The sequence below is a fragment of the Ptychodera flava genome, chromosome 1 (genome assembly GCF_041260155.1).
Source record: "Ptychodera flava strain L36383 chromosome 1, AS_Pfla_20210202, whole genome shotgun sequence".
Classification (NCBI taxonomy): domain Eukaryota; kingdom Metazoa; phylum Hemichordata; class Enteropneusta; family Ptychoderidae; genus Ptychodera; species Ptychodera flava.
In genome coordinates this window covers 52,637,980-52,655,438 of record NC_091928.1, presented here as the reverse complement: position 1 = coordinate 52,655,438, position 17,459 = coordinate 52,637,980, and the positions used below count along the sequence as shown (strand labels likewise).

Here is a 17,459-nt window from a genome sequence, read left to right as displayed (position 1 = left end):
TTGACTGTATATCTTAAATAACACTTTAATGCATGTTGTGATGACGGATGGCAAGGTTATAACCTGATAAATACATATTTAAAGAGAGAGCTCTTACCTATGTCATAGGTAAAGTCCATCTGAGTTGCCGTTTCAAAGGTCAAACTCGGGGACTTTCACTTACACGTCTGACACAAGAGGGCGTTTATGACAGTTCCCATGGAGTGTAATGTATAGAGTTTTCATACGACTGAATCTATGAAAATGGATGCTTAAACAAATTAATAAAATAAATTCTAACAATAAATTTATTCAATCAAAGTAACACCTGGCCACATTACTGTCGACTTATATACTAGCGTCGGGGCGATAATTATTCACCGCTTTGAATACCTTGCAGGGAACAATCGCATGAAACGCCTTTTAAAGGGAGGGCAAGTCGAAACTACACTAAAAGGTCGTATAGGGCTCTTACGACCTATGAAAATATTTTATCAAAGGTTCTTTGGCGATTGATAAAAATGGAAACGTGTCTGTCATGATGTGCATCGTGAAAGTTAAATGTGTCACAGTTGCCGCTACGTTGATGTGATGCGTCTGGATATCGTACATGAAATACGTTGTTTGTAAACAAGAAAGTTGTATAGAGGTAGTTCAAATGACCCTCTCATTAGTAGCTATAAAGCTTTTCACCGTCACTTATTTGTCAGAGAATGTTACCGGAAATATGCATCTTCCTCGTAGCAATTTGTTGAATTTTGGACACTTACTATAAATATTCCAGGATGAGAGCTCATGTTTTGATCATTAGTTTTAGTCAATCTAAATCACACTCTGTCTTGAAGAATGCGGATCTCTTGAACTGAATAGTTTTGATTTTGGTTATCGCGACAATACTATTACCGAATTTAATGAATGTGCTTTGTTACATGTTCTAAGTTATTGCAAACATATCAGGATGTACAGGCCCACAGGGTTCATAAAATGGTTCACCAAAGTTCTTACAGAGAGATTTACATGCATTGGCCAGGTTGTGTTTAATATTAATGTTGTTGAGGAAATATGAATCAATTAGAGTACCTCAACCATGTAGTCCTAGAATACATTTATTTTGTTCAACCAAATGATTTAGATTTCAGACACTCAATTTCTCACATTCCTGGCCACTGGGAATTTGGGATCAATGGTATGGGAAAAACCGATCCTACACTCTTAGAAAACGTCCCAAAATTCATATACGCATATACCAAAACGGCATATTATTACACGAGGTCTGATTGTATAATAAACGGCCTTTCGTTCTATTTGCGAACATATATCCAATGACGCAATGAGTAGCACACGGTACTGAACTACTAAAACGAAGCAGGTCATAGTGCAGTGACAGACGACAGCGTTGTCACGATTTTAGATAATGTTGTACGTCGTTGGTGACTGACTCACAAAAGACTGTCGAATTTCCCTTATAGTAAGTGAACATAAGCCACTTTGAACATATCGCAAATTTTTCCTAATTGATATCTCGTCCGAAGCAGACGTTGAAATGGCAGTGAAGCCCTCAAAGGTGTTCGTGTTAGTGGCGCGGGATAATACATGGTCACGAAACAGGATTGTCACTGAGGCATTTAAAATAATCATTCGATCCCTTCTTTCACCCTTGTGATTGGCGCTTGCATTGAAAACGGAACGATCGCCGGTTGAAATCAAACATCGATCCTTTCCTTTTCCCTATAAGATCGGCTTCTACACAGTAAAAAGTTACATGTGAAAATGTTATTAACGCTTGAATTAAGGACGAATTTACAACGCGAACTTGCCTCGCTAACTTACTTCCGCATACGAAAGCTTCAGTCAGAGTCAGATATGCTATGATCTAATTGTCCAATTAAGTTGATTGATATTAAACACACTCTCTTAGCATGACTGTAAATATACAAAACGAACATACAAATATAGAAGGAAAGAGAAACTGACTTTACAGCAAGGGAAAGGAAGCAATATCGTGCCACATATTCCTTCAATATTACGTACGTCATAACACAACTAACTGTTATGAAATCTTGATTACAGGTTCATGCCTGACCACAGACAAATAGACACAAACTGGCAATGGTTATTGTTCAAGGCGTGAAGCGGTTACGTAAGTCATCCATGATCGCCTCGCCTCATGTAGCTCTCGCTTCGTTTTTCCGAAGAGAGCCGACCATGCACCTTCGGTAGTTTCCGGATTTTCGCCAATTTTTAAGCGAAAGTATGTCCGGCAAAGTTTGTGTTATTGTTGTCATGTGGTGCTGAGTGGAATCGGCATGCTGGGGAAAACGGGAAACTTTTGAGCTTTGGGAAAGTGAGTTTTACCATTTTAAAAATTCCTATCACATTTTTATGAATATATAATGAGTGTGTTTCAACCAAATTTGAAAATCTTCTATCGATACTGTCTGGTTTTACTCAATGGTTTACGGTCAGTCATATAGTTTAATAAAAGTTGGTCATTGAAGGACGCGTTTATGAAACTGCGGGCGTGTTATGTTTTGATTGGCTTGAAGCAGTGTTTCTGCCCTGAGAGCTCACAAAGTAAGTATGGTTACTACGCGACTGGCAGCACGATGCCATCTCGTCGTACTTTTTGCATAATCTTGTGCAATTATCAACCACGAAAAAAGGTCTCAAAAAATCTAACACCTGTGAAGCTCATTCTAATATAAAAAGGCCATAGTCTACAGAGACAACCATGGAACAATAGCCATGCCGCGTTGCTAGTCTGTTTCTTCTATTCGTCTGTGGCCTGACAAATCAGCCCTCACCTCAAGGAGGACAGAAAAGAGAGTTAATTTTTAAATGTTTCAAATTTCTTTAAACTCAAGAATTTATGCCACAATGAGGATTTACAGTGGATACGGACGTTTACGTAGTTGCAATCTCGGATTTACGAAGTCAACTAAATAAAAACACTATAATGACATGCGGCTTGTAATAGTGGAGTACGTAGGAAGTCATTTCTAGCGACCGAGCAGCGAGAGAAATGCCAGGAAATCCAAGAGAGTTTGACCGGTTGACCTCGCTGTTAATTTTATGCAGGAAATTACAATAACAATGCTTGGTCGAATGACGCAGTGCCTTGAGGGTGGGATCGCCAGTGGTATAGGGGGAGGAGTACCTTCCCAATGGTGATAAGTGGTGCAGATTACCGTCGCCTAGGTGACTGGCGTATACGCATGCCAAAAGACACCTATGGTTGATTTCCTGTTGACCAGTCGGATGGCAGAGTTGCAAATACCTGGACTGAACCATTTGGTTTTTTGTGGGTGTCGGTGGTACTTTGACAATAAAAGTAAAGATGCACAGATATTGAGTTTATTGTCTTGTTTATGAGCGGCCAGTATTTCCAACAGCATGAATTACGTGCATTTGCCCTAGAAGAAATAAATAATTTCGAATAAAACATCGCGAATGTAACCACATTCCCTAAGCTTGACGTACACTTAAGTGCCCCAAAGAACCATGGAATCACCCAACTTTCGATCGAAGAGATGAGTTTTGCCAAACCGCGTATACAGAAAAAAGTGGCAGATGACTTTACAGAAAAGTGGCAGATGACTTTATTTTTAGAATCATAGACAGTATAGCGAGATGTAAAAATGTGAAAGAGGCTCTCCACGTAACTATCCTAAATGTTTTTGTGTCGAGTTTGTGTTTGATTCGTTTCGAAAATGTGTTCCGAAATTCTTATCCGATTGTGTGTGTTAATAAAAATGTTTGTTTCGCTTTGGATATTTGTAGAGAAGTTGGATTAGTGTCTCTACTACCTCCATGGTACGGTAATGTTTTGTTTGTGTGGGGAAAGCTTATGGCGAGACGCAGCCGGACCTATGTTGTTACAAAAGTTGATAAAGTCGCCCTTTGACGCTCGCGTTTCGAAACCCGAGTGTGGTTTCTCATCAGTCGCAGTGTTGATTCATTCCTTAGTTTGTGTATGTGAAAATTTATTTTAATGCATTTTAGTGGTCTTGGTTTTCGATAAGCGAGGCAAGTATATTAATTTTTGGTCACATTGTGAGTCCGTTTGGTGGTTCGGTTTGTTTGTTCTATGTTTCTTTACTTCGGTACATTTGTTTTGACTGGTGTGTCTTTTAGATTTTTGCGGAGGTTTGTGAATTTTTGGGCAATAAGTACCACTGCGAGGTACGGATTTTATGTTTATTGGTTCAAGATACTTACAAGTATCCTGGTTGATGTGCTTGTTCTCGTACATTTTGATTAATGGTTCGTTTACTTTGTTTACTGTTTGTTCTGGCTTGTTGTGTATAATACTGAGTGTTGCGTAATTGCCTTTCGCATTCGAGTACGTAATCGTTTGTGTTGACAATGACGAAAACCCAACCTTGTCGTAGGTTTTTTTCCGAAATTTGTCTATTGTTTGCAAGCCGGTTTATTGCGATTCTTTTAGCGCGCGACATGTTTTGTTTCCTTGTTTGAAAGTATCTCTAGAAGTGCGAGTTTAGCAGCTTCAGATAGCTTTCAAGGTTTTGTAATTTGTTGTTCGTGGAGCCCAATTTGACTTTTGGTGTTGTTGCGATTGTTTGTGTCTCACGACGTAGCGTAGTCATATTTTACGACTTTATTTGTTGAAATCCTGAGGTGGTTTTATTCTGTTTGGTTTTGTTGGTGTCCGAATTAATTTTAAGGCTTTTGCCTAGTACTATTTTACGGAGTTTCATAGTTTGAGCATGAGCGATGATAGGTTGTTGTTGAATTTCATGTTGCTGTCGGCTTTTCTTTGGAAATAGCTGATTTATTTCCACGGCCATTTTTCCTGTTGCGTTACGGTGATTGTTTATTTTGTATTTAATGTTGTGTTACAGTTGTTTGTTATGTGTACGATTTTTGTTTGTGTGTTCTATGTAATTTTATGGGGGTTTTTTTGGTAGTGGTCAGTCACCAGGGGTAAAGCTAATTTGCTAAACGACATTTTATATTGAATAGTGAGTCGAATGAAATACTCATATTTTAACGTTCGTTTGAGGATGTAAAGTTGACATGTTTGCTTGTTTGTTTGTTTGTCTTATCCTGGTTACCGTATTAAAATGATAAAATAAAGGGATTTTTTTAGTTTTTAGCTTTTTAAGTTTACAAGATCAGCCTACCAACATAAATTTGCAAAGTACTTGAATGTTTACGTACAGAGTTACTGCATAAATGGATAAATAGTCCAGAAATTTATATTGCATGTAATTAATCTTCAGATATTAACAAATATACTTAGCGAGTGCAGGGGGTTTTATCTTTGTGGCCAAAAAGGTAAAAAAAGTTGACTGACTTAGCTATTTTGATCGGAACGCACGATGTGCCGAGAGAGGAAAGTTTTCTTCTATATATGCCGTGTAATGTCTTCTTTATTACCACTGTCGGTAAGCTTTTCAAATATTCAAGGATTACTGTAGATTTAAACGCACGACAATAGTTAGTATTGACTTGTAATATGGGAGCTGCGTTTAAGTCTGGAAGGCAGCATTTATTTAGGACAAATCGGCATTCACAGGTTTTTGGCGACTCACTATGTCGCTTAACAATGCAAATCTCATCCATGCACCTTTTATAGACACAGAAAATTCGTTGACTTTCAAAGAAAGATTATGATTCTTTGTTTTACGGCATTTATTTTCCAAAGTTAAGAAAAACTACTTTTATAATGTATTACGTGTGTAACGGTGAATTTCTCTTTCATGTGAGAACCAATCTAACGTGTTTTTCAAGCAAGCCTGGTATTCTGACGTAATGTGTCTAATATACTTTCGAAATTATTCTACAATGCATAATTTATGTTTTCCTTATAGTTTTACCTTTCATAATTTATGTAGGTCAAATAACTAGACTATTTTATCACAGATATCCCCCAGCTGTTCATGTGTCTTTGTCTTTAACTATTTGGGGGCAAAACACAGCAAACATATTTACTTTTAGGCCGTTTTATTTAAAACAACGGGGCTTCTAATCCGTTTCTCGGTCTGTTTATCCACCACAGTTCAATATTCAGAAATGCAACACGATTCCATCGAGGCTAATTTCGATGACAACAAACATCTCCTGACCATTACACAATTTTATCCTCCACAGCATTTTACTTGGCGGTTAAGTAAACATTTTACATGCGTTTGACACGAAATTATAATCAGATGACAGTAACTATTGCTTACGATAGTTTGAGGAATATCATCATAACTACACATGACGTCCATGTTGTGTCAGATACAGTTGCTATTTTATAGCAATATAGGAAATTCGGTTGGCTTCGGCTGTTTCCTTCTATCTTTGGTTTACTTCGCAGGCAGACGTCCAGAAGAAATGACGACGACGGAGAATTGCAACGCTGTCATTGTGTCTGGGTTGGCTATGTCGCTGTCGCTATTATTGGTGGAGTTGCTGATATGTTAAATACAAACAGTGTAAATGTAAGAAAATCACACCATATGTCGGCGATGTTGTCGTCACGTAAACGTTAATTTGATCACCCCTCTGATCATATGAAGGAACGACCGTCTATGACCGCATCATTAAACCTTATCCTACCAGGCGTATCATTTCCCCATCTGCTAATTAAGGAAGAGGGGTACTATTGAGTCATTGAATGGTTTAAACCACTTGACTGGGTATAACAAAGTAAATTAAGTCAGTATCAATCATTTTTAGTAAATATGTTTTCAAGAGCCCTTCAATGCTCAAGTCCTTGTTGAAATGCAACATATTAGACACACTATGCCTCGCTGAATTTAGGAAACTTGACGGCGACAGGTAAAAATTAGCAGGGGAAGAATTCAACCTTTTTATAACTGTTACAATATCTCCTTTTCTACCGAAGAAATGTTTTACCTGATTTTTCCACTTCTATAACTTAATTTAATGTTATCTGGATCAGATATTTGTATCAATTGATTAGTGCAATTTCGACCCATTGGAAAGCACATTTCACCTAGCAATTTGGCTAACATTCAACCTAGACAACATTTTAACGAGTTTGAACCAACAGGTTTAGTTAGACTGTCAGAAGATTGTAATAAGCTTTATATACTTGACAAAAATTAAGGTTAAACATTATTATTATAAGTGTTTAATTATGTCAAATAAATTGTTCAGCCTACGATCATACATACGTGGAATAGAAAGTTCAGTTTGAATGTCAATTGTAAGAAAATTTGGATTTCGAGAACTGTCAATTTCACACGAGAAAGACGCCTTTCTGTCTCCATGTATAACTTTTTCATACAATTCTGCCAAACCATGAAAAATTGTATAAATGGGAAAAGTCGGATAGTAACTTTTTAGGCTTTGTGGCATTGTAGAAACACAGAAACATATGTTTTGTGATTGCTTGAGACTTGCATGTTTCTGGCAGAGAGTTAGCGATTTAATTCATTCTTGTACAAATGTTTAGCGACTTGTCTTTTACAGACCTTATTGTTGGAACTTACAAGGCTGATAATTGTATCAACCTTGTTATTGTAAGTGCAATTTTTTTCTATTTACAAACCATGTTTAATTTGTCAAACCAAAGACTTTTCTACTTTTGAGAATTTCTGTGTTTTTTCTCTTTCCAAAGAAGAATTAATATCGAGAATGAGAATAGAGAAGAAACTTATAGCGAAACTGCTAGACAAAAATGGGAAGGTTTTGGTAATTAAGTATTTTCTATTTATTTATTAGCATAAATGTAGCAGCGAACGTTTGCTATGTAATGTTTGTAACAAAATTAAATCTAGGGCTCACCACTTTGCATTGTGCCAGAGGCTTTAAAATTAAAAATTCTATTTCCGTCTGAAAATGCCCTGAATCGACGCTTACATGGTCAATAATACTATTGATTCATGATTAGTATAAGAAAGAATTAAATAGAATTACATGATTGTTTCTTGCTTTATACATTAGTAAGACCACAAGGCACTGCGTAAACAAATTCGAACACCAAATTAATACGTTGTCACTCACTGATGTGCACATTTCGCTTTGTCAGACACGAGCAGGTATAGATTTTCTGTTTAATTTATCGAATTGTTAGACATAAGTGGCAATTTTGTACATACAATTTTGCATTATCCGTGATAACAACCACCAATATTCAATAATGGACGCATTATGCCGTCATTCATAGCAACTGTACTGCCCTACGGTCAGTATCGCAAACTGAAAACCTGTCTATCTGAAAACTGGCAACTTGCATCTAGTTACTAACACAGAGGCGCTTTTCAAAATTTTATTCCACCCCAGCTCGTCCTTGTTCATATGCAGGACGGATTTATCTCTTTTTCTATTTTACAATCGTGAGGGTAACGACATCTTGTATCAATGACACCGTGGAAAATAATATTTACAGGGTACCGGCAGCGATATGTTTAATTCATGGTGGGTAAAAATCATAATTTGCACGTTTTGTACTTGTTTCCCTACAATTACTCAAAAAACATGTCGGTGCCCATGAATTTAGCAGTTTACACTTCCAGTTACTTACATGGCATATATTGAACCTGCGTAGGCACAGCCAGTTAGACGATTGCGCGACTTTTAGTGAAAATTATCAATAAATCACTACCGGCGCTGAGAGTATACATCAATACCACTCCATCATCACCGTTATCGTTATCACCGCCGTCATTGTAACCACCACCACCACCTTCATCATCATCATCATCATCAACATCATCATCATCATTTCTTGCTTAACACTTTGTCATTGTTCTCAAACTCATCTAGAGCATAACACAAAGAAAATTAAGTGTGTGCCACCTGCCCTGTTATGAAATCATGTAACGAAATAAACTTATGTCATAAGTTAAGAATATACCTCTTATTTCTCATTCAACGGTTAGCAAAGGGTAAGATTGTGATAAATAGCGTCTTGAAGTCTCATCTGGAGGGAATAAACATATAAAGTTCGTATTCTAATGATTCAAGCCAAAGAGTACTTACGGCAACAAAAAGGGATAATAAACAAGAAATATTACAAACAAAACGTATAAGTATTGCCTTAAGGAAGAGAAATAAGCCTAGATTCAAATAAAGAAGATATTGTATTTTATTGTCGGTTGCCAAAACGTCATGCAGGTAAAATTACCGCAGGTTAAAATCTAGAAAAAAGCTCACTAAGTTCTGTGTCAGACATTGAATTACAGCAGATTCTTTACCTCCCCCCTCTCTCTCTCTCTCTCTCTCTCTCTCTCTCTCTCTCTCTCTCTCTCTCTCTCTCTCTCTCTAATAAAAATAAAAATACTAAATGAATATATAAGTATATAAATAAATGAATATATAAATAAATAATAAAACCCATTCACCCCAAAATCAGTCAAAATTCGAATTATCTCTCAAAGAATAGAAACACTAATTTCATATAACTGGTAAGTTGCTGTTATGTTGTTTGTTGATTTTATACAAAAACAGGTTAAGAACGTATTAGAATTAATGTAGACAATCAACTAAAGTAGGCTAACAAGGCACAGAATCTCAAAAAGATCAAAGACTTGAGCAATAAAAGACACAAGGCCGGTAAGAAAACGTAGGCCCCGTTGATTAGGTTTTGAATATTATTGTACAGAGATATAGTGAAGAAGTCTTCGACACTCGTAAGATGCTTAATTCTTGCCGGAACTTCCAACATTTGTTTGTAAAGACCTTCAGAAGACGATTATAACGTCACATTTTCATAAACTAAAGTAAATCTTAGTATAGTTTGTGCCATTGAATACCCTTGCCTATTTAAATAAATACGGTCATATAGCAAACACGTGAGTGCGTTTAGTTTTGTGATATAGTTGATTTATATTCATTCGCCTACATGGTAAAAATCACCGCAAATATAATTAAATCTGTTATTGGGAGGACCGATAATTATAACGCATTTCCATTCCCAACAACAGCCCATTTTTCTTACCAGGACTTTCATATTTGCAGTGAAATGCCCCGACACTATCGTTGAATATCATTTAAAGATCTTCATAAGCTTAAACTTTTCTCACGGACCTATTAAGACCTTAGGAAGGTTAATGGAATGTAGTATTAAGCCCGTTGGAAAGAATTTGTATTTATTTGTAAGCTAACGCGTTTGCCTCCTGTCGAAAGATCAGTCGTTTACATTATTATGTCTCAAAGCTATGATTTATAGCTTTCAACCAACTTTAAAAGTCCACTTTAAAATTAAACGAAAGCAGTCAGTGTTTAAGGCACACAGTGAACTACTGGTCCAATTCCTCGCACTCCGATCAGAACATATTTTCCCATATCAGGTTAGCAGTCTTCGGCAATTATAAGAACAAGATGACCAATAACAAAGTAGAGCCAGTAAAAGAAAACGCCACTGATAAGGTAAGTCAATTTTGCACACGTCTTTCAAAATTCTTGAAAACTATTTTCCAGTAAATTCGAAATTGAAATACGAAACTTAGGCAAACTTCTCCCGTTCTAAAAATTCCAAACGAATTCGACAAACATGCACTAACAACATCATGACAATAATAAACCGCGGAGAAGTCCTAAGAAAAAAAATACCGACAGCAATTGGAATTTTATGTGGCATCGTCGAGGACTGCACACATTTGATATTTTTCTACCATTATTGAAAATCTTAAAAGACAACTTCTCATCGTTGTCAAATTGCAGTCACGTTAACGGGCAACGTCGACCGTCAGGTCGTTCAAGTGATTTTCACCACGCCATTCTATTGGTATCGAAGAACGTATGCAGTGCAAATTCGTTAATTTTTTAACTGTGAGACAGACGCCCGAAAGAGGAAACATTACAAATTTCTGCTGTAACTTGAATACATTTGGCTTGCTTAGCAAAGTTTGTATCTATGCGTCAAAATGCCTGCAAAGAGTCAATGAGAAGTTACGTTTTTCAACCACGCGTCCACTGTTTGAAACAATGACGGTCGTTTGTTTGTTCGTTTGTTTGTTTGTCTCATTACGGTTACCGTATTACCGTATTACGTAGCTCAGTACTTCATTCATGTAGAAACAGTCCAGAAATTTACACTGCGTGTGTTTGATCCTCAGATATTAACGTATATGCTAAGCGAGTGCAGGAGTTTTTATCTTTGCGATCAAAAAATAAAAAACAAGCTGACTGACAGCCATTTGATCATAAGGCACGATGTGAGAGACAAGAGCTTTTCTTTGATATGCCTAGTAATGTCTTCTATATTTCCGCTGTGGGCAGCTCTTTGAAATGTTCAACGATAACTGTAGATTTAAAAACACTGCAAAAGTCGGTATTGTATTGTAACATGGGCGCTGCGTTGAAATCTACAAGGGAGCGCTTACTTAGGACAAATAGGCATTGACAGCTTTCTTGCGACTCACGGCGTGGCTTAACAACGAAAATCTCACCCATGCACGTTTCATAGACGCAGAAACTTCGCTGGCTTTCAAACAAAAATGATGATTCTTTGTTCTACGGCATTGATTTTCCGAACTTAAGACGAAACGACGCATCAGCAGGTTTTGTCGTCAGCAGCTACAATGTTCAGCGTGTTTTTAAGAAGTGTTTATTCCATATATTACATGTGTAAAGTTGAATTTCCCCTTCACCGGAGAGTCAGTCTAAGGATCAAGACGTTTCTCAAGCAAACCTGGCATAATGTGGTAATGTGTCTAAATTCGCTCAAAATTATTCTATAATACATAATTTATGTTTTCCATATTGTTCTATCCTTCATAATTTCTGTAGTTAAAAGAACTAGAGTGACTATATTATTACAGATAACCACCCTACCCCCTGTTGATGTGTCTTTGTTTTTACCCTTTTTGGGCAAACACAGTTAATAAATTTAACTTGTAAGTCGTTCGGTTTAAACCACCGGGACTTCTTATCCTTGCTCCTTTTCTTGGTCTGTTTGTTCACCACGGTTCAAAATTCAGAAATGCAAACACGATTCCATTGAGGTAATTTTCGATCCCAAAAAAGACCCTGTGATCGTTTACATAATTCCATCCTGCCGAACATTTTATTCGGCGTTTAAGTAAACGTTTAACATGCTTTTGACACGAAATTAAAATCAGTTGATAGTATCTATTCTTTACGATATGGTTTTAGGAATATCACTATAACTGCACGTGACGGCCATTTTTTTGTCAGATACCGTTGCTATTTTATAGCAATATAGGAAATTCGCTTGGCTTCGGCTGGTTCCTTCTATTTTTGGTTTGTTTCGCAGGCAGACGTCCAGAAGAAACGACGACGACGGAGAATCGCCATCGCTGTCATTGTGTCTGGGTTGGCCGTTGTCGCTGTCGCTATTATTGGAGGAGTCGCTGGTATGTATTCGACAATCAAAAATACACTGACAGAAAATCACACCATATGTCGACAATGTTGTAGCCACTTATACGTTTATTTGATCAACACCCCCCGACCACTTGAAGGAATTTATTATCTATTACCGCATAAATAAAAAATAAATTAACCCTTATCCTACCAGCCGTATCACTTTCAAATCTGCTAAGTCAGGAAAATGGGTACTATTGAGTCAATGAATCGTTAACCCACATGACAGGGTATGATAAAGCAAGTTTAGTCAGTGGAAATCATTTTCAGTATCAATGTGTTCAAGAGCCCTTTAATGCCCAAGTCTTTGTTAAATTGCAACATTCGATACGCTATGACTCGCTTAATTTCACAAACTTGACGGTGACAGGTAAAATTAGTGGGGGAAGACTTCAGTCTTTTTTCTTAACTGTCATAATATCGTCTTTTCTACCGAAGCATTGGGTTTTTCCATTTCTACAATCTTTCATTCACATGTTCAAATGCTCCAGTATATGCATGGCGCTCACTAACATACTTTGATGATAGTTTTTACAGAAAGAGGTGATAAAACAGCATTCATTAATGCCCCTGGATGGGCGGGAGAATTGATGAGGAGGGGGACTTGAAAATATCAAGGGTGTATTAGGGCACTTGAAAGGATTTGGGGACTTAAACACGGTGGCCTCGAAGGAAAGCGTCTCTGATCGATATGAAATAATGTTGGGTCGTCAAGTTTAAACTTTAACGGTTGGCTAAATTATGGGCGAATTGGTTTGTGGACCCACTGCAGTTTCTTGTTCTGCTTCCCGAACCGTGATGAAAAATCAAGGACAGACAAATATGTAAAGTCAGCGTTGTCATTGTTTAATATTGAACTCAAAACTAGAATTCATCTGTCATCAAAAACAATGATTACAGTCTTTACACATGAATATACACAGTATTTGCCAAACAGAATTTTAGTACTCTTGCATGCTGTAGGAAGCAGAGCGAGAAACTGTGGTCAATACACAGAACAAAACATACTTGATTGTGTCCAGGATTCCTGACAGGTTAGGGAGGTCATCCTGTTCCGAAAAGTTCCACATGTAAGCACACGGGACATGTCAGTAGCTGTAATGTTCATTTAATTTACAGTTTTGCTTGTAATTGTACAGACAGCACTATTATTGATTATCAAGAAATTCATTACAGCTTAAAGCCAATACTTAACAACACTTAAATATAAACATATATACCTATATATATCATAGCAAGTTGTGTTAGGAGAAATAATTAAAAGTCGCGCCAGCGACTAACTAACTACGCATGCGCAGATTTAATATGTACTCTGCGAGTAACCGAAAGTGTACACGACTAAATTCATGGGTACCGCAATGTTTCTGAGTGCTTGTAAAGAAACAAATTTATACCAAACGTGCAAAGAATGATTTCTTTCACAATAACACATCGCTGTCATCACCAAGCGAATATTACTTTCTACCTTGTCATTGGTACTAGGTAACGTTACCATCGCGATTAATAATTAGAAAAAGAGATAAATATGCCCCTGCATAGAAACGAGGACGTACGCTAAGAATGCTGGGATTGATCTCAAATTTTCGAAGGCACCCTCTGTGTAAATAACTAGATGGAAAGTGCCAGGTTTTAGATATTAAGAAGGTTTTCATCTTGCAATACTAAACGTTGGGTAGTACCGTTGCTATGGCAAAGGAGATCACATCATAATACGTCCGTTATTGAACACAGTGGGTTGTTATCAGGGTAAATGTTGAACGTTATGTACAAAACTTATCATTTATGTCTTACTTTTTGACAAATTCGACAGAAAATATATACCTGCCTGGACCTGTCAAAGCAAACTGCACATCTGTTAGTGACAAAGTAATAATTTGGTTTTTTGAATTTGTTGATACAATGCATGGTGGTCTTACTAATGTATTCTAATTAGGAATCAATAGTATTATTGATCATGTAAGCGTCAACTGTGCATCTTCAGACGGAAAAATATAATCTTAAGATCTCTGGCGCAAATCAAGGGCTGAGCCCTGTATCATATTAGTTTTCCCGTAGACCACCATGAGAAGTGAAATATTAATCTTAATATTTACCAATATCATGTTTGTTGTCTACATGTGGACTTTCAGGCACCCTATATGAGTCAAGTATATTTGTATCAATTGTCAGCACTTATAAATTACAGATTTAGTTAGTTAAGTATACTAACAAATATTCAAATTCTTTTAACAGACTAATATGTATAGTGGGTCAACAATTTCGATGAAAATCTATAATTAAATTTCTTCTACACATATGCACTTGTAACCCCCTATTCCAATTATTTAAGTACAGACATGACAAGTTTTTAACGCTTAAACAAGCACAAGTGTAGCAAATTTTATTATATTGGAAAATATTCAGTTTTGTTATAGACTCCCATGTGTAATGAATGAATATTTTTGGTAAAATTCGAAAATCAACTTTTGGTGCCCATATGCACTTGAAACCACCCTATTCTAATCAAGTATATTTATATAACACTAATAAAAGTCTATAAATACGCAGAAATTTCTAGTTTTATTTTGGAAAACAATTGTTCATAGTTTTCTCATAGACTAACCGACAAGCGACTCAACATTATCGATGAAATCCAACAATCAATTTTTTGTACATACTATGCACTTAAGCAAGTACATTTACATGAATTATACAACATAATTGTACAAATATAGATTGTGTTTATGGGAAAATGTAAATAAAATGCCCAAAAAACTCCCATGTATTATGATTTGATGTCGTTTAGACTAAGCACTATATCGGCTGCATTTTGCCTTCTAATAGTACAATGGTAGCCCTCCCCGAAAGGCATTCGTGAAATTTCATAATCCTTCGAAAATGCTTGAGCAAAAAAAGTGCTACCCACCTATACTTTCTGTCCCATCCCTTTGAGGGGAGGGGGAGTTTCAAAATTATAGCAAGTCAGAAGGATAGATTTGAACGCATTGTGAGTTCGTTAGGGGGCATTTCCAAAAATCTGCGGACTTTTTGGACCCCCCCCCCCCCCGCCCGCCCACTCCAGAGGTATTTGATATTGCAGCTTTAGCACCCTCATATATCACACATACAGGACCAAACGATCGAGAGTGTTCTGATACATTTATCGGAACACATTATTTATCATAATTTTTATGACTGGGCAGGCCTCACGTAGAGTAACTCTCATCTATCTTTCCGAGAAAATATACAGAGATGTCGCAATATTCTCCATTCGAACAAAATTATGTGTTGTGGATTAACGTTTCACAAGGTGAGCAATCTCACTCCATATATACTTCGCAGGTTCCACAGGATCGTCTGGCTCGCCGAGCTCATCTTTACAATACTGGGATCGATCTACTGATGTACCACAAACAACGATGTCCGGTCCAGGTATTTGCTGCAACATAAGTTCCTATAAGAAGTTCATTCACATTGGTGTACGGAAATTTTTTTTATGAAACGGCCACTGACTTTCAACACAGACACATGTAGTTGCACGTCCAACATGATGATATTTCGCGCCTTGAAACCAGTGGACTTAAACTTTTGTTCAAATTTTCTTCGGGCAAACTTTCAACAAATGTCTTTCACAATCAAGAATACAAATCAGAGGTTAACGCAAATTGATTGGTACTGAACGAAAAATTACCAAATTAAACGTTTACCGGCACTTCGCAATGGCCATCATACCTTTGTAAACTTAACGGCAAAAAATACTTTTTCTATCGTAATAAAAGTAAGCGGGTGAATTGTTTTTCCAATTACTAGATGAGCTAGAGAGCAGAAAGTTTGATCACAGTGTGTGTTTGTATTATGGACCATTAAGAAGATATCTGTTGGTATTATACATCTATGTGTACGCAGAGATATATTCTATGCTTTGAAATGGAAAGTTTATGAATAGAAAACAGCCTACGTAGAGATGAAAATTTTAAAATAGTTACAAGACAGTTTATATGAGTGGAAATGATCACTTTAGTCTTTGTTTTCTTGATTTCTAGTTGTTTTACGAACTTTCTTGAAGTATAGTTGCAAAGATGTGAAAAGAACTTGGATAGTCAAGCCAAGCAACACAAGACTATGCAGTTACTACTGTTTGTTGTGGTATTCACGCAATCTACTGATTCTTAAAACAATTTGATCACAATAACTGAATTAGAGATAAATGACAGAGCACTATATTGTCGTTGTCAACATAAATACATATATGTATGTAATCAAGTAGCAAAGACGCATACAGTTATCATATTCATTATTATTTACAGCTCTCATCGAAGTTATAGGCATTCAAGTATTGGGAGTCTTCAATGTGACCATGGGAACGGACCAAATGTTATCTTTTGACGTTGAACTTGACTTTGGAAGTGAAACAGGAACATTTTCACGTTCCGCTGACGAATTAGTTGACGTACACGTTTACTTTTCTGCCAATGCAACAGGGGAATCTAACCTTACAAAAATAATCGCTGGCCTTGTCACGCCTTCCATGATCAATATTCAACCAAATTCTCACGTAACAATTCACGGGCTTTCAGCGACTTACAATCTCCGTGGCATGGGTTGTGCAATGTTTCCGTACGTATGTGTGGACTTGTCGCCAGCTAGGGATACCCCAGTCATCACAGATTGCGTTCTGGTTGACTCTTGCACACGTAAGTTATATTTAAGGTTCGAAATTTACACTTATTTAAGTTACCCCATTAAAGAGTCTGTTTATTTGCATTTTCGGCCATGTCTATTGCTTTGTGGAGCAATACAAGACATTAAAAAGAAAATAGTAAAAGGTCATCATAAAGCACAGCAAATGGTCGTTAAATCGAGCCTATATACACCAGAAGCTAGCTTGCACCACCATGTCTTTTTAAGATACAGGTGCATGTGCAGAACCTGCGGTATCTGAGCAAACAATATCATCTTCACAAACCCTCCACCATTATCGCTTAACTATTTGGTCAGCCCCCACCCTTACGCATAAGAACATTTGTTAAGCACATTTTTGGATGTTATTGGACTTTAAACATCCTGTCTCTCCACGAGCTAAAGTTCAGGGAGCAGGATTTTAAAATAAATCTTTGTATTTTGATAATTTGGAAGTGACGCTAACCGTTAAATAAGCAGTCCGGAGACTCATTGCAATGCCTCGAACAGTGCAA

The 17,459-nt window shown here is 36.9% G+C and overlaps 1 protein-coding gene across 1 annotated transcript in view; it reads left to right on the top strand.

The window, feature by feature from the left end:
* Positions 1–10,278: 10,278 nt before the first annotated feature.
* Positions 10,279–17,459, top strand: part of LOC139145678 (uncharacterized) — a 37,858-nt gene continuing 30,677 nt past the window's right edge. The window contains exons 1-2 of the mRNA XM_070716977.1: positions 10,279–10,326; positions 12,176–12,275. Coding sequence (XP_070573078.1) covers positions 10,279–10,326; positions 12,176–12,275 — 148 coding nt within the window. The remainder of the gene's footprint in view (positions 10,327–12,175; positions 12,276–17,459) is intronic.